This window comes from Trachinotus anak, unplaced genomic scaffold (assembly GCF_046630095.1).
Source record: "Trachinotus anak isolate AG129_WGS33_773 ecotype Australia unplaced genomic scaffold, CSIRO_AGI_Tana_v1 ptg000028l, whole genome shotgun sequence".
In the NCBI taxonomy this organism is placed as follows: Eukaryota; Metazoa; Chordata; class Actinopteri; order Carangiformes; family Carangidae; genus Trachinotus; species Trachinotus anak.
In genome coordinates this window covers 18,018,366-18,042,037 of record NW_027273879.1, presented here as the reverse complement: position 1 = coordinate 18,042,037, position 23,672 = coordinate 18,018,366, and the positions used below count along the sequence as shown (strand labels likewise).

General features: G+C 40.7%; 1 protein-coding gene across 2 annotated transcripts in view; it reads left to right on the top strand.

Annotated features, from left to right (window-relative positions):
- The window catches only part of LOC139611938 (collagen alpha-1(I) chain), a 94,876-nt gene that overhangs the window by 40,749 nt on the left and 30,455 nt on the right, over positions 1–23,672 (top strand). Inside the window, exons 7-12 of one of the 2 annotated variants that reach the window (XM_071467010.1) lie at positions 16,440–17,141; positions 18,800–18,844; positions 19,133–19,252; positions 22,311–22,349; positions 22,451–22,504; positions 22,612–22,665. In XM_071467010.1, coding sequence (XP_071323111.1) covers positions 16,440–17,141; positions 18,800–18,844; positions 19,133–19,252; positions 22,311–22,349; positions 22,451–22,504; positions 22,612–22,665 — 1,014 coding nt within the window. Of the gene's footprint in view, positions 1–16,439; positions 17,142–18,799; positions 18,845–19,132; positions 19,253–22,310; positions 22,350–22,443; positions 22,505–22,611; positions 22,666–23,672 lie in introns of those variants that run through there. The other variant, XM_071467011.1, reaches the window with a different exon arrangement.

The following is a 23,672-nucleotide window of genomic DNA, read 5'->3' as shown; positions in this document are numbered from 1 at the left end:
TTAAATTAAGAATGCCAAAGATTTGCTGGACTAGCTTCTTAAATGTGAAGATTTTATGCATTTCTTTATCATATATGCTAGTAAATTCATTGTCTTTGGGTATAGACTGTTGGTTGGACAAAACAAGACATCTGAAGTCATTAATCAACTAATCGAGAGGGTAATCATCTGATTAATCAGTAATGAAAATAATTGTTAGTTGCAAATATACATCAGTATAGAACTAAAACAGCCCTCTTAACTGGACACATTAATAAGCTACTGGACAATCTCCCCAAGGAATTAATAATAATTAATAATAAGAAGCAGTGAACCCTTCACACGATAGAGAAACCAGTGGCAAGTGATGGTGCGAAGGGTAAACTTCAAATAAATGAACCTACAACAGAAGAGGTTAAAATCTGCAGTAACCAATCACACCTCTGATGCAGCTCCTACACTCTTCTACTTTACTGCATGTGGACTGACAGCAGGATTGATCAGACCTGCAAGTCTGGAACATGAAGCAGCTTCAGTTCATTATTAAAGATCCAGTAAAACTGGCTCTGACTAAATTTACAGTCGGATTAACTGCCCTTTGAGAGTCATTGTGAGGAAGACTGTGATGGCTGATTATTCATCCACATCATCAATAATCAGCTGATGAACAATGAAAAGGATATGAAGCATGTCAGAAAGTTTGATCAGTTGTCTTTTAGTTTGAGCAGTTCCATAATACAAATTTTCATACAGCGACTGTCAAAAGATCCATTACAAACTAGTTTTAATGTTATCGGTATTGGTAGTATTTTTCATGCTGTCACTCTGGCGTGTTGTTAAAACTGTGCTGTGATCGCAATGAAACATAACAACAACAACAACATAGAGCTGCTTTGCTCTGCTTTGAGGACACAGCCATCTTAGTTTGACAAAACTTTCATTGGAATTATGTTGTTAACGTTCAGTTGATCTATACAGTGTGAGTGTACATGTTTAAATGGTTGTTCAGTGTGTGCCCAGCCTGTATCATTAATCTCACCTTCCTGCTTGTCCTATTAAATCAAACTTTCTCTAGATAACTGTCAGCCCACTGGTTTCCACTCTCAATGTTTATTATCTCACCCGAAAATCCTGTTTCTAAAGGAAATGTATCACATTTAGGAAGTCATGATAACATTTCATTCGATATTTAGAACTTGTCTTGATGATGATGAATATTTTAAACTGATCAGTTCTCATAAATCCTCAGTGAGCTAGCTTTTACATTTAGAAATCCATTTTTTTATGACTACACACACTGTAGTTTAATACCTCAGACCAAACAAAACATAGTACCTGATATACACACGATTGTTTACACTGGCACTTAGAGAATAAACCGTGTTTCTGGAATCCACACGTCTAAAATGGAAACAAAAACCACATGCTCGGACATGAAGGAAAAGCAAAGCTGGGTTGAATTTACATTTTCATGTCCGTAGAAAAATGTCTGAAATAATCAGCAAGAGCCTGGTTCTCTTTACAGTATACAGTAGTGTGCAGCCAGAGGAGTGACTACAATCCTGAGTATAAAACAGAGCAGACCGTGCCGTGCCAGGCAGAGTTTCTCCATGAGCATGGCACTGGGATGCCTTCGTGATGATGTAGACGACAGAGACCTCTCCTGCTGTTTTGTGTTGTGGAGAATGTTTGCAGGAACAAGCTGCAGCAGATCCGTCTTAATAGTTGGTGAAATCTTCCTCAGCTGGCTGCATCTCTTTCTCATTATCTGTCTTTCTCCGTTCATCTGTTTCTGTTTTTCAGTTTTTTTATTGTGTCTGAATCTGTCTCCTCTGGCTGCCTGTCTGTCTCTGTGACTGTCTGTCTCTCCATGTTTACATGTCTCTGTGTCCCTGTAACTCTTTGCTCCTCGGCAGTGTCCAAGAATCAATCACTTATCAATCACTCTAAATGCTGATCCTGCATTTAACACTGTTCCCGTTTGAATGTGGTCGCCTGAATTAAAACAAATTGACTATTTTTGATCTTCAGAGTCTTTCAGTCAATTTAGAGATAAGATTTTCAAGGATCACTATATTCATGCAAAATCCAAACTGTAAAATCGAAAAGTCACCTGTACATGGGGATTTTACCTGCCTCCGTATTTCTGGTAACCTCTGATTTTCTCTGCTGGTTGCCTTGCAACTGGTCCTGGCCAAGAAATAGTCTTATACACCACACACTGTTATTGTACAGTAAAACAAGATATAATGTTTTCATTAGTGAGCGTTAGAGGCACTGGTAGGCACTGGTACCTCTGTTGTCAGACTTTATGCTAAGCTAAGCTACCTGCTGGCTCCAGCTACATATACACATTTACCTTTAAAACATAGTGGTATCAGTCTTTTCATTTAAATGTCACACTATTGTCAAACGTTCACTGTTGATTGGACCAAACAGGCATTTGGAGACATCAACTTGGGCTCTGGCAGCTTGTGACATTTTATGGACTGAACAACTAATGGACAAATCAAACAGTCAAGCTGCTAATTGCAGCTCTAGTTTATCATATAGGAAATAGTGAATGAATGAATGAATGAATGAATTAGTGAGTGATTCTGAACGCAGCCTGTTTCTCATTAAATCCACTCACAGCACTTCATTAACAAGATCTATTTCTCTTTTGCAAAGGTCTGCTGCTGTCGTCTTTGAAGCGTAACATTTCTAACTGTGGGGCCACGTTGTTGGGGTTTCCTGACTTTGATGCATGTCCTGTCTGGGGCCAGCGGCTCCCTTGACAGGTGCTCTCTTTGGAGACGTGGCACTTGACCAGTTAATCTACAGTCCCTTCAATGTTCACGGAGATGTTAAACACTCCTGGAGGTCGGGGACCTTAGCCAAACATGTGATTACAAAGCCAGAGCTGAGTATGTTGATGGCTTAGAACCCTCGTGTTTGACATGTTCTGTATTAGTCTGAGTTACTTTCTTTTGTAAATTGTAGTATTTGTGTGTATGTTTTTAATTTTCCTAATGAAGTGAAGATTTGCTGCTTTTCATTGATTTATATCATTGTAAATGGAATCACTTAAGATCATAGACTTTTAAGACATAAGACATAGACTCAAACAAAGCAAATAATGTTAGGTTTTTCATTTTATAGGGACTAAATGATTATAAATTAATTGGTAAAGTAATTAACAGATTAATTGCAGCCTCACTTAAGTGCTCGACAGTGATCAGACTCTTTCATTCACTCAGAAATGTGGAGTTTCTTTGTGTATGTACAATATATATGTCAGAAAGAGGGAGAGACTGAGCATGACAGAGTTGTGTGTTTTTCTACCTTCAATGTCGCCACAAGAGTGAACGAAAATGGTTTTATTCACTTGTTCCCTAAAGCTGCATCTGTCAGAGCAGCAGACACACACACACACACACACACACACACACTCACACACACACACTCACACTCTCATAATAGTCCATGTTCCATATCCTATCATCGCAACCAAGTGTTTCCACTCACATCTCTAGAGAGCCCTCGTTCATAAAACTTGTCAAACAAAAGCTTTTAACTGGAAAACTGAGACAAAAACAAAGAGGTGGAAAAAAAAAGATCCATTATTTTTATACCTTTCCAGGACTCTGTCAATCCACCAAGGTTCATGTAGTATTTTATCTAAAGTCTGGCAGCAGTTTCTTTTGAAATGACTTTACCCTGGGTGGAAGTTTTATGTCTGAGCAAAGTTAACATGTTGAAAATGTTTGGTTGAGTATTGCTGATTAATAAATTACCAATTAGATCTAATGTCTTGTGTAATTTTAACAAACTCCAGCTCCAGATCTTTACCTTGAACATGCATTAATCGTTGGTTTACTTAAACATCAAGCAAGCACATGAGCTTCATCTGGAGTTTTCTCTCACTGCTTTACTCTCACTTTCTGGCAATGCTGCTGACTTGGCCAGAGGCAGCAGCTGGCCGAAGTTGAGGTCAGAGGTCAGGTCCAGGTCAGAGTCATCCAGCTGGGTTGTATAGAGTCAGACTGGCAGGTTACCCTGCGTTCACCTCTCATCCAGACTGTGAGGGCAAGATGAGCCGCTCCTACAAAGCTATCATTACAGATGATCCGCTTGTCAGGAGAGCTGAACCAGTGTAAACTGTATGCTGGTGTGTGGATGAAGAGTTGATATCGTTCACTAACTGTCAGAGTGATCACATTGTTTGCCAAAAACAACATGTTTTCCTTCCAGCAAACATCATAGTCCTTAACTGAACCCAATACTGCTTCCTGAACTCCTCTCTTGTTCTCTAAATGTTGATCTGTTAGAGGACGAGGTTGTTTAACAGACACATTTCCCAGGTATCCCAGCAACAAAAGCTGATGGAAGCAGGTAGATGTGCTGACAGACCTCCTCAAATTACAGCCTTAAGACTTTATATCTGCTGTAGACAGCCAGAAAAGCTTGAGTACGGCCCAGCAGTCGATGAGTGACTCATGTCATGCCGTCACTTTTTATTTGTGATGTTATAGAACATTCTGCCTGTGCAAACTGGACGTCCTGCCGGGTTTGGCTTGAGGATGATGGGCCTGCTGAAGGGATAGATGGAGATTTCTCATAGCTCTCCTCCTGTGTCTGCAGAGCTCTTTAATTTGTGGATGTCATCCTTTATCATCACATGAAAGGCGGAGAGCAGTCAATCATTTGAGGCAGTCTAGACGATTTTTTTTTTTTTATTTTATTTTTGCTAGCCTCAGTGAGACAGTGACTGCTGCAGTTAGGACTAAGCCTTTTTTCTGGTATGTCCTCTACCAGGTAAACACCAGAGCACCTCAGTCTTGATGATATTGTGATGTTGGTCCTCAGGCAAGTTCTGGAGCTGTAACAAGCATCTTTTACTGTGGAAAACTATATAAAGTGCATAAATATTATGTAGTTTACAGGAATAAAATATGTATTTAAAGAAATACAGATTAGTTCCTCATGTGTCCTGCCCTCATAATATTTTTCAACCTTTGTTACAGCTCTGTAAAGAGTTAAGTGGGCTATTTTTAAAAGGTCAAACCCATCAAGTAATGGTCTCAAGAAACACTCAGTGAGGTCTGTTCACACTGGGAGTTGCTCAACCAAACTGTTGGCATTACAAGAAGATGACACACTGCAACACGAACATGTCAGAGCAGCAACAGAAAGGAGTCAGCAGAATCCAGAGCTCTCCTTCCCCGAGACAGTGTACTGAAGGAAAGTCTAGTATTAAAACAATCCCCTAAAATCCATGTGGTGGGATGTATTCTGGAGCTAAAACGTGTTTTTTTTCCTGGGGTTTTCTGAGTTGAATGATCCATCAAAGAGTAAGCAAAGGGTTTACAAGAGTATGAATGAACCATTTGCTAAATTGAAACACAAGGATGAGGAAGAATGCTTTGTGTTTGCTGGAAAAGAGGGAAAGAGCTTTAGTTTTTTAAACAACAGGATGGTTCTGCACACTGTCAGGCTTTTCTTTTATGCACATTTCCATAGAAAAGCTGTAACTTTTCATCTGCCTGGCAAAGTTTATCACTGCTTCCAATATAAAATAAAGTAATTACAGACAAGCCAGGAGGCCCTCAAATCATGGAGTACAGGAGGAAGTGGGTTATTGAAAGAGGTGATGCTCGGATGAAAGAGAAGGAGGAGAGGATTTGGAAAGAATGGATGCAAATGAAGGAATGGAAGAATCCTTGCCTAGTTGTTTCTTTCTTTTGTCGCTAAGCAGTGCAGAACCAAATCTTAACGTGAGACGTCCCAGCATGCTCACACAAATCATTTTCCTCTCCCAAACTATCATTTAGTATGAGGTATATATGCGGTGCAGATAAATCAGACGTGGTTAAATGCTAGGTGAGGGAAAGTTGTCACAAGACTGCCGCATCAGCAACATGCAGCCACTGAAATCCTTACATCGCAGGCCCTGACCCTTAAAGTCGGTACATTCTCAGGGCAGATGGCAGACATCTCTGGAAGAGATTATGTGGCGGAGACGACGTCGATGTGCTGGGAAGTTGTTGACAATTAAAAAAGGGATCACTGATTTCCCTCTGCACATCTGCCCTGCAGTTTTAAATCGGCCTCAGAGGATCTGTTCACCCTGAACCAGTCTCCCTCTGCTCTCACTTATTTATATTACCGTTTACGCGAGACCACCTCTCCTTTTGTTCCTAATAGACATAAAGTAATACTTCCTGTGACATGGAGCTTCCCCACTGATCTTGATTTTCATGCTTAGAGGAGGTCTCCTCTACATCAGTGGTGTAAATCAAGCCAGCCTCAGAGAATCCATGGTGAATATTTTCCCCTCAACTGTGGTTGTTTCACTGAGTTTGGTTTATTTCACTGTGGTTTTCCTCTCCTCTAATTCCCCACCAGAGATTTTGTCTCTTCTGGTGTGCAGGCTCCCCTCAACCAAAATCTGTCCATGTGTGAAAGCAGTGGGGATTCCCTCACATCATCCCTATCCCTGTTTTCATTTGTTCTGCTCCCTTGCAGTTGCAAGGAGCAGTTATTCACCAGAGCAGATTTGTAGTTGCCTATGATGTTGGAGTTAGCGTTGTGCCAAGAGCTCGCTGCGATCAGATGTTCACTCTAACCCTCAATCTAGTTTAGTTAACTGAGTGGTGACAATTTGGAAATGGAGGATTTAATGTGTGTAGAGGATTGGATGCACCCACAGACTTTTTTGTGGAAGAAAAAATATTTATTAACTGAAAGACTTTGGGTTATTTTGAAGTTTAAGTTGTCCCAGATTTGACGACATGACAGTTTCTCTGTTAGCTCACTCTTTCTCACTGTTCACAGAGGCCACCCTCAGGGCTAATGGGCTGGGCTATATCTCCTACCGGATTAGGTGTATTGTTTGTACAAGATGTATGGCTTGTAAAAGTGGAGGGGTGTGTGTACCCAGTAGGTGTGTGGGTGTGTCTGAGGAGGTTGGATCAGCCCCCTGTGCAGAGGTCTGCTTGTGGATACAGTGTGAACAGAGCTGAAGTGCGGCCAGACGTAGAGTGTCTCCTGCAGTCATGCTCTATCATGGTGGATGGTACTTGCTCCTGGGAAGCCTCCTGTTGGATTTAGATGGATTGCATGTGAAAGGTCAAAGACGACAGAATGTAAAGGTACTGCCTGTTGTATGTGCATGCAATGCACACACTGACTGTCCCTTTTCTTATGATTCTTTTGCAGTGCACTGACTGAGCAATACTCTGCAGACTGTTTCACTGAACACTGTGATGGAGCTTTTCTTAATGTTACTGGGTGTGAATGTTAATGTTGTTTCACACATTTTGTCTCCTGAATATTTGACGTTGATTTGGCTTAAAGCAGATTGCACCTGCTCTTTTTTTTAGTGCAGGATCAACCTAAACAATGTCCTGTAGGTGACATGATGACCAGAGGTGTCAGAATTATTGGTTTTAATCCTTTAGATGACATTGAAGTGTTATTTGCTGGAATTCAAATGTGTGTTTTGTTTCTCTAGAACCATGTCTCTCCAAATCAGGTGAGTTTTCTTTTAATTCTCCTTATTAGGCTGATAAACCATTTTATAAGCAACTGGGTTATATATGGTTTTCACAGGACATTGATTATGGGATTGTACATTATTAGAAATAATGTCTACATGCATATTGACTATGGTTAAGAGCAGCTCATTTGTGACACACAGTTGGCTAGCTCACTACTGAAGCTAGCTTATTATTTGTGTGACTGCAAATGTATAGACAGTGTTAGCGTAATGTGTAAACATTAAGGAGTGGCATAGCCAGGTTTGTCATTTTTTACTAGTTGGGTACCAGTTTGGTTTAAGCTGACATAGCAAATTACATCAGTAATTCCACATATAACACCATCATCAAGTGTAGGATCCAAAAAAATGAGAAGGATCCAAAGAATCCTGCGCAGTAGTGGTCACTTTCACTTACTTAACACTACTTTGGTCCTCAGACCTTTATCATATATAATTCTTTTAATCACAGACCTTAGTTTGTGCTGATCCTGCAGTGCTGCTGGCATCCTGTGATTGGTAGACACCCTACAGTAGACAGATTCAGCCCTCTGAATTGAGGCCTGCCAACTGATCTTTTTTGGTTTTGACGACTAACTAGTGTGAAAATGAGAAGCCTACAGAGGAGGAACAGGCTATTGCTTCAAGTAGTAGCTAGCTAGAAGCTGCAGAACAATGTCAAGCGCTCTCCCCCTCCTACATGCTTCATGATCTTACTATACATCCCAGGACCACCGCTGGCGATTTGGTGGGCGCTTTGATCCCAACCAATCGTGGCTTTTCTAACATGGGTGGTCCTGCTAGGAATACAATCCCCAACCATGACAGTGTTAATACCATGCTGAAACTCCTTAGCGACCCAACAACACTGAGTCACAATAGAGAGTCACACGCTCACTCGTGCACGTGACAGTGCTGATGAACACACACACACAGACATACATTAAAATACACACAAAAGTATTAACATGCATGCTTGTCTTATAGTCTGCCTTCAGACATCACTTCAGACAGTGCAAGCTTTGTTGGAATTCACAGATACACACACACACGCACACATAAATGCACTCAACTGAATACTTTGACCCGACTTTGTTTCGTCACTGTGTGGCAGACTACTGTTGCTATTTTCCTTGTATTTGTTTCAGATTTCTGGCCATAACTACAATGTTCTTTTTATTTGATGTATTTCAACAATCATGGAAAATAATGACGGTCTCTTGATTGTTTTTGTACTGGGATCAAGCCTTGCCATGTGTAGTGCTCTCGTCTTTATTCCTGAACCATCAGACTGCTGCCATCATGCATTTTTCCAGGCCAAATTGCCTACTGCTGCTTGCAAGACCCAGCCAGTCTGAGAACATCTGCATACCTGTGTCTTGGCGAGATTTACGGACCTTGCCGTTTGATTATCCCTTTGTAGGAGCAAGTGTTCATTGTCTGTGTGCTGTGTGTGTGCACATGTGTGTTGATGATTGTGCTCTAGCCTGCAGCGATTGTAACAGGCAGTGAGGCCTTCACAAATTTCTCATTGCTTATAACAGAGGATTTGTCAGCTACACACACAGACAGGCTCCGGAGAGGACACAGTGGTTAATGATAAACATAAATCTAGTCCAGGTGTGCCCTGTCAACATCTGCCCTATTTGTAATTTATTTTTTATTGTTTTCCCACAAGTATTTGTTGAGAGTTGCAGAGTCGTTGAGTAATGATCCTCATGCTGTCTCAGCATGAGTAGATGATGCTTATAAATGCCTCATTTTAATAGAAGTGCAGTTGTCCTGTATATCATCATATGCAGGTGATAAGTAGCATCCTGCTTAACTAATATTTTAAAATGTATTCCAATTGAATCGAATTGATGTGTAAAGTGGCTCGTGCTTCATTTTTTAAAAGGTTTATCACATTTATTCAAACATTGTCCAAACACCACCATACCAGCACAATTTCAAATCACTTTCACCTGCCTTTCCATGCACTGATACTGTAACTGTGAGAATAATGAAAGACCATGTGACAGTGTGATGGATTACAAAGTTTCAAGTTCTTGCAAGTTGGACCAGTGGCTGACTTAAGGGTCGGAAAAACACTGAAAAAAAAAAAAACTGAAGCACAGGTATGACCTTAATATTTTAACTGCAATGTGACAATTTTATCCAATTCATTATCTGATCGTGGCAATAACGGCAGTTAATAGCTCAATTTGTAAAACAGAAATAGAAAATTAAAAATAAAATAAAATAAAAATAGAAAAATCACTATATTCCCAGAGCTAAGGGGAAGTCTTTAAATTGCTTGTTTTGCCTGATCATTGTTCCTCATATTTGCTGAAATCTTTTGGCATATTTATTTGATAGATGACTACAGCACATTCATATATGAAAATTTTTATTAATCAATTTTGTTCACCAACCACTCAATTAATTGACTGATCATTTCAGTCCAGATAGTGTGTATGGTGGATAAAGTTTTTCTCTGTGAGCTTTTTAGTCAGAGCAACAGAAAGATGGTTTAAAATCCTACGAGCTCAGCATGTTGCTCTATAACACCAGACTAAACTTAGCTGGGATTCTTCCCTGCAGCAAACAGTGTGACAGTGTTACAGATGACATTTCATCATAACTGTCTAATGAATGTAACCTGTGAAACCCTGAAGCTTCTGTTTACAGTATTTATTGTCTCCACGTGACAGTGTGGATCCTAAACAGAAATTCAGACACTTTTCAAACAAAAGAATCTTATTTCTTCATCGCTTAAAAACTCAACTCAATTCAACCAGTAAAGTACAATATGTCTAAGAGTTACTCCACATTGCCAGACACCCCTAATGTTATACTCACGTGAATGTTAAACATGAATCCACTCTTCGAGGAAGACTTGATGTTCCAACCAGGCTGCAGGGACTCATTCAGCCACAACAGAAGTGGTGAGGTCCAACACTGATGATAAGGCCTGGCTCATAGTCTGTGTACCCGGTTCATCCCATAGGTGCTGGATGGGGCTGAGGTCAGGGCTCTGTGTAGACCAGTCACAAACTGGGAAAACCATTTCTGTATGGACCAGGCTTTGTGTGTGTGTGGATGGGGCTATCCTCTGTTGCCAAAGTTGGAAGTGCGTTATTGTTTAAGGAAAACAACTACACACACACACACACACACACACACACACACACACACACACACACACACACACATACTTGTACTTCTATCTTTGTGAGGACACTCGTTGAAATAATGCATTCCCTAGCCACTTACCCTAACCTTAACCATCACACCTGAGTGCCTAACCCTAACCCTGACCCTAACCTTAACCTAAACCTAATTCTAACCATAACTCTAAAACCAAGTCTTAACCCTCAAAATGTGATTTGAAGGTGTCTCAAAAAGTGAGGACCGGCCAAAATGTCCTCACTTTCCCAAAATGTCCTCACTCTGTTAGTAAAATACTTTTTTTTGGTCCTTACTATGTAGCAAGTACAAGTACACACACACACACACACACACACAAACTTGGAACAGACAGTGTCCTTGCTTGCATGAGCCTGCTACTACAGAGGCTTTAAAAGACTATGAGTGTAAACATTGCCTTGGCAGATGTTATAAAGGCTTGAGGAGTTATTTGCTGAGACTATTAGTTTTGTTTGACAGGATAACTACTCAGATTCATGCTATGCAGCATCTTTTGTGCAGACTGTCTTCAGGGCTGTTGTGTTTTAAACTTGATGATCTATGGAGCTCCTAGCTGTATGTCTGGTGTCACTGTCACTAAGATATTGAGTCTTGACAATGGTCTGAATACTTACCCTCATCTCCATCCAGCTGTTGAGTTGATATGCTGTCACATCTGTCATTAGACAGATGTGACTTAAAGAGTGTAGGGCAGATCTAATCCTAAGAACAACCTGTCAGCTGAATACTCATTGGCTAACCATCCTCCAAGATCCAGTGATGAACTATAGGTTATTGAGGTGAACTTGTGATCTGAAGGTCCCCAGTTCGATCCCTGGACTGGCAGAATAGATGTTGGTGGAGATAGCAAAAGTGCAGCAGTTGGCCATCACGCATTACCACCACTTAGCTGCCCCTCAGTAAGGCCCTTAACCCCCAGCTGCTCAGTGAAGCTGCTCAGTGGCTAACAGATCAGACAGGGCAGCTTCCAGATGTGAATGCATATGACTGTGAGTTTGATCACGGCAATACTTTAAAAGAGAGTGTGACTCTCTTTAATAAATAAAGGTTAAAAGCATATTGCTCTATTGCTGCGGGGAAATCAGTGGATAAAATCTCCTGTTGAACCATAAAACAAGTCCTCCACTGGAGGTTATTATATGTTTTTGTTATTGCCAACAGATTTTGGAAAAAACCAAACCAACCAGCCTTTTAATACTTTCTGACTACTCTACTCTGTCTGTGGTGCTCAGTATGAATGAACTGCTCACAGATTTACACTAAAAGAGCACTTTATTAGGAACACCTATACATCTGCTCATGTGAAAGTATTACAATATATAAAATCATGTAGACACAGGTCAGAAGGTTCAGTAAAGTAATGAGTAAAAATATGATCTCAGTGATTTTGACTGTGGCATGATCGTTGGAAGACCACGTCAGTTTCAGCTGCTGTCAGCCAAGAACAGAAATCTGAGTCAGCAGGGGACACAGGTTCACTAACACTGGACAGTTGAGAACTGGAAAAATGTAACCAGGTCTGATGAATCTGGATTTCTGCTGAGCAGCCGATGGAAGGGTCAGACTTTGGCATCAACAGCATGAAACCATGGGCCCAAAAAGTGTCAACAGTCCAGACTGGTGCTGCTGGTGGTGTAAAGCTGTGGAAAATGTTTTCTTGACACACTTTGGGCTCAGACAATCATAATTTAAATACCACAGCCTATCTGAGTGTTGTTGCTGACCATGTGCCCTTTATGGGCACAGTTTACCATCTTCTAATGGTTACTTCTAGCTTTATAATGCTCCATGTGACAGACTGGTTTCAAGACAGTTTAGTGACCTCCAGTGGCCTCCACAGTCACCAGATCTGAATCCAGTAGAACACCTCGTGGTGTGATGTGGTGGAACAGGAGATTGGCAGCATGAATGTGCAGAAATCATGTGATTCACTCATGTCAACATGGAGCAGAATCTCAGAGGAATGCGGAGTCCATGTCACGACTAATTGAGGGTATTTTGAGAACAAAGGGAGGCTCTACCTCGTATTAGTATGTGTTCTTAATAAAGTGCTCAGTGAGTATATAGTTTAATTTTTTAAAATGCTTGATGATTTCCGAAAAATAATTGGCCACTGTAGATTTTAGCCAACATTACTAAAACAGGAGTGAATGATGAATTTATTGTGGTCTATTTTTAGATGTGGATGAATACACATTTGGTGCTCAAGTGAGTGTTTACGGCAGTAGGACAGTATATGCATGTGTACTGTACATGCTTGGAGGAACATATCACCACAGTACAACAGTGAGAGTCATTGGTATGTTTTGATGTTTTTAGACAACAATGGCAGGTTGGTTCTTCTCATGAGATTAATTGACTATAAGAAATATATGGAATATGGCTGCCTTTGCCAATGTGTTTTAACACAGCAGCATAAATTTCACTTTACTTTGACAGTCACTGTGGGTGCACAGTGCACGGTGCTGTGGGTAGGACACGTTCTATCGTTTTCCCCGGTCCAAGCACTTAGTCTGCACTGGGACTAAAAGCTAGGTTCACTAACAGAGTAAACCACAGACAGATACTGTTTACACCAGAGGATTCTGGAAACAGTCCTGCTTTAGGTTCACTTGTCCACTTTCATACCCTGAGACAAGTACATTCAGAGGTGTTTAATGGAGTATGTATTTCTTCAGTGAAAACCTGCACTGTTCCTGCTCATGACTGACTGGCCAATGTGTCATGGTTCTCCAGCTAAGTGTGGCCTGGGCTGGCGTTCACAGGGATATGTCACAGACTGGAGGGGAGATAAGCTGAGGGGACGGTGTTGACCAGAGGAGATCCAGTGTCAGCTTATCAACCAGGGCTGGCTGCCTGACTGCAGCCTTGGATAAGAGGGAGAGAAAGGGCCTTTGTTTTCAACTGGGGCACCTCGTTTGGTCTCCTGCCTATCTCATTCCCTCACTGGCCCCCGTTATATCCAGCCAGCCCTCCACCAACGGCTGGGTTTCGTTGCAGATACAGTATTTAAGGCTGACTGTTCTAATGTTTCAGATTTGATGAATGAAAGCCAGGTTCAACCAGTTATTTCAGGGTTGTGCCTGGGCACATCAGTCTTACTGATAATACAATCAGACCATGCTCAATTGATTTTTGCCTTAACAAATGCCTGTAACCAAATAGGAAACCTGAGAACATCTGTGATAATTGCACTAATTCATAAAATATGTATGATATCATTCATTGATATTATTTTTCATATTTGATAAACACTCCTTCCTTCATTCTCTGTGCTTTTCCAGTGACAACTTTTGTTTAGGCCTAGAAGACTTGTGAATTTATGCCTCAAACAATTCAGGCTATTTTGGGTCCAAAATAAGTTTTATCTTGTACTAAGCAGTACAGAATAATACAAAGTGGGTTCTTAAACTTTGAACAGTTCTTTACTCATGAGCTTATTAAAAATAATGCTCCCCTTGTCCCCCCTAGTAGTTGGTCATAAACTCAACTACTGGACACATTAAATCTTTAACCCGAGGATGGTGCTACATGTGTGCACCAAATTTCATGGAAGCCGATCTAGTAGCGGTCGAGACATTTCTCTCAAAACCGCAAATGTCTCACGGAGGAAGGGGAAACGTAGGAATGAGGGGATCCCAGTAGATAAGTGGTGATTTTCAGACCTGGTTGTTACCTCTTCAGCCACCGTAAAGATACATAGCAGGTTACAGTTGTCAAAAGGACAATATTGTACCAGTACAGTCTGAACTAACTAAAACTATTCCTACATATGGAATGCATTACAATGGGTTAATGAGTACTGACTGCTGCAAAAATTTGGCACTGAATCAAGCTTTGACGACATGATGCAAAATGTACCTTTTGCTGTGGAAGAAGAGAGAAGGGGAAAATGATTCTTTTTGATTCTTTTTTTTTCAGTGCCATATGTCACCTGTTTAAACTCTGCTCTACTGAATTCTCTGAGCAGGCACGGTGCTTCCCTCTCCTCCTCCTGTCCTCCTGCTCTCCATATGACTTGTTGCTCCACTTTAGTGCTCTCCACTTCAGCCCATTAGGGTCATCAAACAAAATTTACAGCCCCTTGGTCCCCTCCTCTGAAAGGCCTCTCTCACTGCACCACTTTTCCCTGAGGTCCAACAATTTGATGTGTTTTGCTGTGTGTGTGTGTGTGTGTGTGTGTGTGTGTTTGTGCCATGGTGGCTGGGGGTGGGTAGATGTGTGTAATGCAAGATGAAAAGCAAGGAGAAAATGCCTGGGTTGTAGTGTTTTGTGTGTTGTTAATTTTGGAGTGTTTTTCTTGTCACCTCTGGGAACCACATAACTTTAAACTGATGTGGGTGTTTGGAAAGATTTGGAAAGTGGCTGAGACTTCATGAGAGTCATTAATAATAAGTTCACATTTTGAAAGCTATATTTCTAATAGTTTCATTATTAGTCAGTTTTATTCCTATGACAGAACCGTGTACAACTCTGTTGTCCGGCTCTGTAGGAAAGCACCTTCCACCCAGGAGTGGATGAAATAGAAGGGTCAAAGACAGGTACTGCATTGGAGGAGCCTGAGACCAAAGTTGTCCATTGTGCCAGAAAAGAGAATAATATGAGGGGCTGCATGAAGGCCTGATATTTGGTAATGAACCTTTGATATGATGCCAGGAGGAGAGTGCTGTCAGCTGCTGCCAGAAGGGGAGTGCTATGAGACAGTCTGGTGACACTGAAGACAAAGTTGGATAGTGGAGTTTCTCTTGTCCAAATTGGACTTGATTTGAGTAAAGTAGAAGCTTAGATGTCTTATCTTGAACCAAAACAAGGCTCTTGATGTGGCGGCATAAACCACTCTATTTTGACAGTGGATCGGACCCTCCAGAGAGGGGCTTGTAAAAAAAGTGCAGCTCAGTCAAGATGGATGTTAAACTTGCACCATGCTTTAACCTAAGTATCAGATGAAGGAGACCAGAGGTACACAGTTTCAGGTACTGCAGTGGAATTGGATTGGTAGAAATTTGTTTTTCTAATTTAAGAGAAGATATCTTTATTGTCAATGTCTATGGCAAAACAACAGTGGTATCCCAACCACATTGTAACAGGGACAAGCATGGACTTCCTAGCTCAATGCAAACGACTGAAATGTTGGTTAGAGACAGCACAGTCAAATGTTTTGGAAAGAAATGAGACAGAATCAGTAATGGCGTGCAGTTTTTGATGGCAGACGGGTCAGAGATAACTGTCTTGACAAGCTGAGAAGCTAATTGACTTGAAGGCAGATAAAATGATGCCAGATGTCAATGAAGAGTTGATGACAGTTTTCAAGAAGAGAAGGAGGTTCTGTTGCAGTGGGTTTTCTCAGGGTTAGAGCCGGCTGAAGGAGACAAGTTTCAGTCTTTGAAATGGGAGTTGCATCAATACAACGTAAAATTTTTTGCTTGTGGATGTTTGTGTGTGGATGGGATAGTAATGCTTCTTATTTACTTATATATAGTCTGAATAGTGACTGAATTTGACTTACTGTGGATCTTGGATTCTTTCTTCTATCACAATAATCTCTGATTTTTAATTATTTGTGCTTCACTCTTCTGTATTACTGTTCCTCAAACAAACTCCCTTCACAAGTTCTTCGTAAAACACACAATAAGCCATCCATCCCTCATCCAGCTATTGTAATCTTAACATGATACAAACTAGAAAACTACTGTGGTAACATCTTAAAGACTTTTTTTGAATGAGCTCCAAATCTTGTTTTGTTTGTTAACAGAATGTGTTCCTACGCCGAGGGAGTTCTCGAGGGGATGGGACAGTGCTTACAGGACCCAGTCGGAAAGGTTCAATAGTTCGTGGGGATGTCTTTGTGGTGGATGAGGACACTGACTTGTTGGATCCAATCTTTCAGAATGGTGGACAAGTGAATCCCCAGTGGAAGCCCCCCAGAAATGGCCTTAAAGGAAACCAAAAGGGGAAGCCTGAAATGTCCTCTAAACATTTGGAGGAGAATATTACCACAGAGAAGAAGACAGATTCCAGTGGGCGGACTTCTTCGCAATTCCCTGGAAAACCTTCCGATGATGTACTTGACCTGGACACCGGAAACATGCCCAAGAAGCCCTCAGTGGAGTTTCCTGTACTTCCTAGGATTCCTTCAGATCCTAGAACATCCACAGACTCCAGCAAACTAAGGGAGGAGACAGATGATCAGACCAGGACTGTCTCACCTGCACCTCGTGTCGTCACCTTTGACCCATCTGCACAGGCAGTAGTTGTGGAGGGGGGGCTCAACACCAAGCAGAGAACCACAGACTCGGATCATAGAGCCAAGCACAACAGTAAACAGCCGGACAGGGAGCGCCCTGGAAGTGTTACCATTGTATCCATAGATGGTGACCTGGTCCAGAGCTCAGATGGCAAAACGTACCGACTGCAGAGAGGACCACCAGGCCGAATGGGTCCTCCAGGGCCAGAGGTGAGCAGTCTTATTGTGCTCTTGTTGCTCTAAAGCTCTTGTTTTAATGCTACTATATTCATCAGAGTGTTTTTCCAAGTGATGTAAACTGCCTGATGTAAACTGCTGACTGAGATTTTATCGTTTTTCAGTGCACTTTTGAGGATATTGATAGCCAAGGCCAAGAGTTGAAGTTCATGTGTTATATCAGAGCTATCTGTTGTTAGAAGAGATTTAAAAAAAAAAAGGTAGGAAGAATCTTGTGAATGAAAAACTGTGACATCTGTTTATGCTTTCCAGCTTACAAGAGCTGTTCTCCATCAGCTGCCATCTGAATCTGATCAGCGGAGGTTACGCTGCTCAAACACATGTTGATCCACATGTCTTTGATGCCGCGATCTCAGCCCTCAGAGAACTGCATGCTTAACAAGTCTCAGCAGTTTGTCGTAGCATCACTCAATGTGACAATCTTCACCTCTGGCAGCCAAGTCATCTGATTGGTGCCAATGAGTAAAGTTATTTTATAAGATCCATTCAGAAGGTTTTACCTGGTGTAAGAGGTGGGCCTTCATAGGAACTGCAGGGTAGACAGAACCAGAACCAGACTGCACATCTGGTCACGTCTGGGCCGTTTTCTGGAGTCACGCTGCCATAAAATGCACAGGATCACTCAGCACGATACTGTGATTGGAGCCGGCTGCAGGGAACATGAAGGAAGACGTCCCGTTGGCTTCTCTCTCCTCATGTACAACATCTCAGGTCTTGCTCACTGAGCTTGTTGTAGTGTACAGCCTGCAGCATTATCCTCTACAAGTGTGTTGACAAACTCAGTTTGCCTGAATAAAAAGTACTTATTTACAAAAGATTATTTCTATGCCATGGCCTCAGAAAATAGGCCTTTCTGCCTGGATGGAAGATGTATTAAAATCATATGATAAAAGTTTAACTGTAGCATCAATACAGTGCTTACTGTGCATTCAAAGATATTACCTCTTACTAAATTGGACGTTACTGACTACAAACAAGCTTTGTAAAATGACTTCAGCACAGTCTACCTTGCTTTCCTGTGGTAAGTGACCTATGCATAAGTGTGGTGGCAGCTACACTCTGAGGTTTCCTGATGTAAAAAATGATGAACTTAGCGGATGACATGCCATGGTCTTCTTTGCCTCTGTGTCATCTGTTGTTCTATGAGGACACATTGTCATGTACTGTTGCTGATGTCTGCACTTACTATTGAAAAGCCAGTAGCAATTATGTTTTCAGATGACACAGTAAAGATATAGGGGGATTTACCACATCTATATTTACCTATAGTATCCCAGTACTCTAAGCTAGAAAGTCTTAGAGTGTTTTATCGACATAGGCTTCGGGAGCAAGACTGTAAAACAAATGGCTTGTGCTTTTCAACAGGCCACAAACTGAGTTTTTACAAGGATCCAGAGCTTTGCTTGTCTCTGCGGCCACTGTTTTTTTTTTTTTTTTTTTTGCCTTTAGGCAGTAGTAGACAAGTTTTTTGTTTTCAAAAGCAAACTGGTTAAGGCTCAACAATTTTACAGTTTGACTAATGGTTACTTGTGTTTTTTGAAGTAGTTGATAAATAATATTTGGTCTCTTAGAAGATGCTTTTTCTTCAGTGTTTTTTAACTGTTTTATTGTGGGTTGTTGTGTTTCTACAGGGCTGTCCTGGTGAACCTGGCCTGTCTGGGTTTAAAGGTGATAAGGTAAACATTGACATTATTGCCTATGATGATGTGCAATGTTAGTCCACTTAACTCCTCAGGATTTAAGTACAGTGATGTTCTGTGCACCTCTGAAAAAGCACCCAGAGCCATTTCTTGTTGTAAAGCTCAATTTCACCTTAGTCATTTTAATATCTACAGCTATAAACTCCACCATCAATCACTTCAATGATGTAATGCTAAAAAATACTGCTGTGCTATGATACTAAATATCCCATATAAATTGATTTGTCTTGCACAAATGTACAACTTACTTTTCATTTCTCACAGGGTAAAACGGGCCTTGAAGGTCGCCCGGGAAAAAGGGGGGAGCCAGGACCTCCTGGACCGGCAGGTTTACCAACCCTCTACCTGTGGAGGAATACTGCCGAGGAATGGGCAGCCTTCCAGGTAAGATGTTGTTTTCCTTCTTCTAAACAGAATTTCTCTCTTTATGTAGAGCTGTTCAAAGCTTTTGAAAAATCAAGTAAAGCACCTACTGTTTTTGTTTAAATGACCAGTAGGTATTTTTACAGTCTAGATAAAGTGTCACCCTGTCATCCACTTCTGAACTTAACCCTAATTAGGTTTAGAGGGTTAGGGGTAAGTTCTGAAGAAAGTGACCTCCTACAGGGTGAGATTACACTCAGTGTGATTTGTATGCTGTCAGTCAGGCATGTTAGATGAATTGCAAACCAAAGCTCCTGTCCTAGACCTGATGGCTCTTTCAGCTGATCCTCCATGACATTTTACAGTTTAACAACAAAGATCATATCTGAACATGTTCAGCCACAAATATTATTCATTGAAGTGGATATTTGTAGACAGTAAATGTGAAGATATTTTATGGATTAATAATCGCAGACGCATTGGAGTTTTTATGATTATTTAATAGAAGCATTGTGCAGTTTTTATACATTATCAGCATTTTTAGCCATACTCCCAGCTCTAGGCTCTCATTGCAATGCCAGTTGGTCAGTTGGTTGGCTGCTGTGTCAGGTAGGTCCATCTCTTGTGTGTTTAACACGTGAAGAAATTCAAATTGAAATATTATTAGTCACTGTACACATTTGTCATCTTTACTGACCAATAACAAGTGGGCGCTGAGACCACACATAACATCTCAAAAGTCCTGTCATCACAGAGAAGTTACCAGCTTTGCACTTTTGCAACTCTGAACAGCTGTTTAAACTGCCACATACCCCAGTGTCCCTTTCAACATCTTAACCAGCTGAAGTGAAGATGGCTTTTCCTTGCTCTCTCCCCCTCTAAGCCCTCATGTGATTCATTGTCAGTCACCTAAAAGACACACTGGACATCAAATGTTCTTTGAGGCTAAACCATCTTTCTTCAGAGCCACAAGATCTTTAGACTATCTGTAAGACCTTTGGCCCTGCAGTTATAGTGCTTGCAAGCTGATGCTCTGTCCTCATCTGTTTAATCTCTCTGCAGTGGACGCAGCTGTTTGTCGTCCAGTGTGTCAGTGTGATGAAGAGCTGTCCGTTATTGAAAAAAGACGACGAAAATAGAAATCTGTTAGTAGTTTGTGATGGCGATTTGTTACTTTATGTGCTTTGAACTTAATGTGGACAGACTACAGAGGTCATCGTCATCCTTTACTCATTCTGAATGAGGGTCAATCATAAAGCAAAGAGTTTTTTTAACCACAGAAACTATGACATTTAAAGATGATCATGTTTCATTGTAAGTTAAGTATTCACATTTCAGTGACCTGTTTTGATATTTTGAGTGTCACTTTGCTCAGTCCCGCAATCTCCAAAGTCAGGGCTTGAATCTATTTTAGACACCTACCCCCCCTTCACTGATCTTCCATCCTGCATTTTGAGATTATTGTGTCTTTTAAAGATTCTTCTTTGGGTAACCTTTCCCACAGTAAACTTGGGATGCTGCTGTGGAAAGAAAAAAATGGAAGTACCTTTTGTGCTACACCAGCCTGATTCAATTTAAAGTCATCCATCGTACGCACTATTCAAAAGCCAAACTTGAGAAAATAGATCCTAATTTAGACAAGACTTGGATAGATGTCATAGGATCCAGCAGACTTGACTCACATGTTCTGGTCCTGCTCTTACGTATCTACCTACCTATTTTTCAATTTCTCTTCAAAGCCACAGGCACGCATTTGAGGATATATGTCTGGGCGGCTGTTTTTGGGTTCCAGCCAATGAACAACCACTAAACATTACTTTAAAGAATATGATGGCATTGGCATCATTATCACAGAGAAGAAGATTTCAACCTGGAAAATATTTTGGCTTAAAGACCTAATGATGTTTATTAATCTTGATAAAATAATATTTGCATTGAGAGACTATGCTCAGAAGTTTTATTATGCCTCTGCGCCGGCGACAGAGCCAGAGGGATATTGTTTTCAGGTTGTCCGTACTTATGTACGAACGCTCATCCCATTCTGATGGACAGGATGTCTCATTAACGCCTTCAAAGGTCAAAGGTCACGGTGACCTCACAAAATGCAGTTTTGGCCTTGTGAATGTAATATCTCTGTTACGCCTTGAGGGAATTTCTTAAAATTTAGTAAAAAAAATGTACTCAAGCACAAACTCCCATTTTGTTGGCTAAAGGTCAAAGGTCAAGGTCATGGTGACCTCACAAACTCTTTTTAGCTATTACTCAAGACTTTACACAGCAATTATGACAAAATTTCACAAAAATGGTTAATATTTTATATGACTATGAGGGATGTAACCTGAAACTAGTCTGAGTGGTGGAGGCATACAACATGATAATTCCATTTGAGCTCCTATTATCTAATACTTTCATAGTATTATGAGTCTTCCTGACTACCTGACTGTGTATATTTATGAATAAATTAATGTATGACTGAATCCCTTCTTTTATTAATCCTTTCAGCTGTATGTGTATCTGTGTATCTATTTATTGCATTGCATTTATTTATTGCATTTTCTGTCAGTACCTCCATTATTACATTTTGAAATGGCCCAGCTGTCAGTTTTGTATTGTGTCGATAGTAACAGCAACAGCCTTTGACTTTTATTGTAAATCATTATCATCAATCCAGGTAACATGCTGTAATCTGCTTCAATATCGCTCCTCTCATTCATTAGCCAACCACAGAAAACACAAACAAAATACATCTCCCATAATGGACTTAGCCTTCCTGACTCAGATTTCAGCAAATCACAATACATTTAATTGGTCACATGTCTTAAAAATGACGTAATCATATATCTAATGTGTACATCTCATCCGGTGTTAAAGGCAGATGTTGCATCCAGTCTTCATGGGTTAACAGACATATATGTTAATATTCTCTCTGTCTCTGCTCAATGTAACAATGAGGTTGTTCAATAAAAATATAAACTGTTCTCATATACATTGATGTCATCTATATACACTTTTGTGTCATTTTCTTTGCTTTTGCTCCTGGATCTATGACTTATCCTGTGTGTTTCCATTCTTCCTGTAGCAAACCAGTTTCTATCAGTTACTTCGTGCTGGATGGCCTGTAAGTATGCTGTGACGATCAATAGCCTTTCTTTGTTGGTATTTAGTTGTTTTGTTGGTTCCTGTTGACCTGAGGCTGGTTTCGTCTTTGTGAGCTTGCAGAGTGAAGAAGGTGCTACAGGACCACCTGGAGAGATGGGAAAGCCTGGCATACAGGTTAGAGATGGGCTTCATACACAATTTTGATTACAGTTAGAAAGTTCTGTGTTGATTTATCCTGAAGTGGTGAAAAATTGGTATTTTTTCTGATTTTTCTTTCTCAGGGGCCATCTGGTGAACCTGGCGACCGCGGACAACCAGGGATGCCAGGAGAGATGGTAAGCACCAAAACTATTACTTCCAAAAGTAACCAGTTACCACTTTGGTCCAGACTGAAATATCTCAACAGTTATTCAGCTAATTGCTTTAAATTTGGTACAGACATTCAGGATCCAGAGGATAAATTGTACTGACTGTTACGTTTATTATTTATTTATTTATTATTTATTTTATTATGTAGTTAATGAAATATGTACTATGAAATATTAAATAATTGCACCAATTGATTCCCAGTGGATCCCAGAGGATGATTTGTGAACACTTTGGTGACACCCTGACTTTGCCTGTAGTGCCATCATCATGTTGTCCACTACCTTGGTTTAGGACCAAATACCTGCAAAACAAATGACATTCCCTTTGTGTTTCTAATTGGTGCATGCTAACCCTGCTAATTTAAGAGCCTGAACATTACACCTGATAAACATCACCATACTAGCACTACTATGGGACAGCTGCTTTTAAAATGAGGTGTGGTCAGGCGCATTGTTGGCGCATTGCTATCTTGAGACAGTGGCAGGTGATTGTGTGACTGACAAACAAAAACCTGGTGCAGTACTTCACTGTTATTTTAAGGGTGCATTATCAAGACAGTAATATATATCCACATAGGCGGGTGTGCAGTGTGCATACACTACACAGTGTTTCCTATTCATCACCTTGACTCAATTTGCCCCATTACGGTTTCATAATGAACCAAAAACTGATTAACAATTCTCATAATGTAACGTAAAAGAAATGTTGTGAATTTATAGAGCTGTCTTCTTTATAGAGCTGTGTGCAGCGCTTTCATTTTTTTTCTTGCCCCTCTTGGCGCACAGAGCTGTGTGTGTGTGTGTGTGTGTGTGTGTGTGTGTGTGCGTGTGCGTGCCAGGACTGGGGTCACAATATGTAATCAACTCACCACAAATATCTAATTCTGTGTGAAACACTGCACCATTATAATAGCACAATAAGGGAATGGGAGTCTGGGGTACTCTGACTGGTTTTCTGCATGTTAAAATGATAT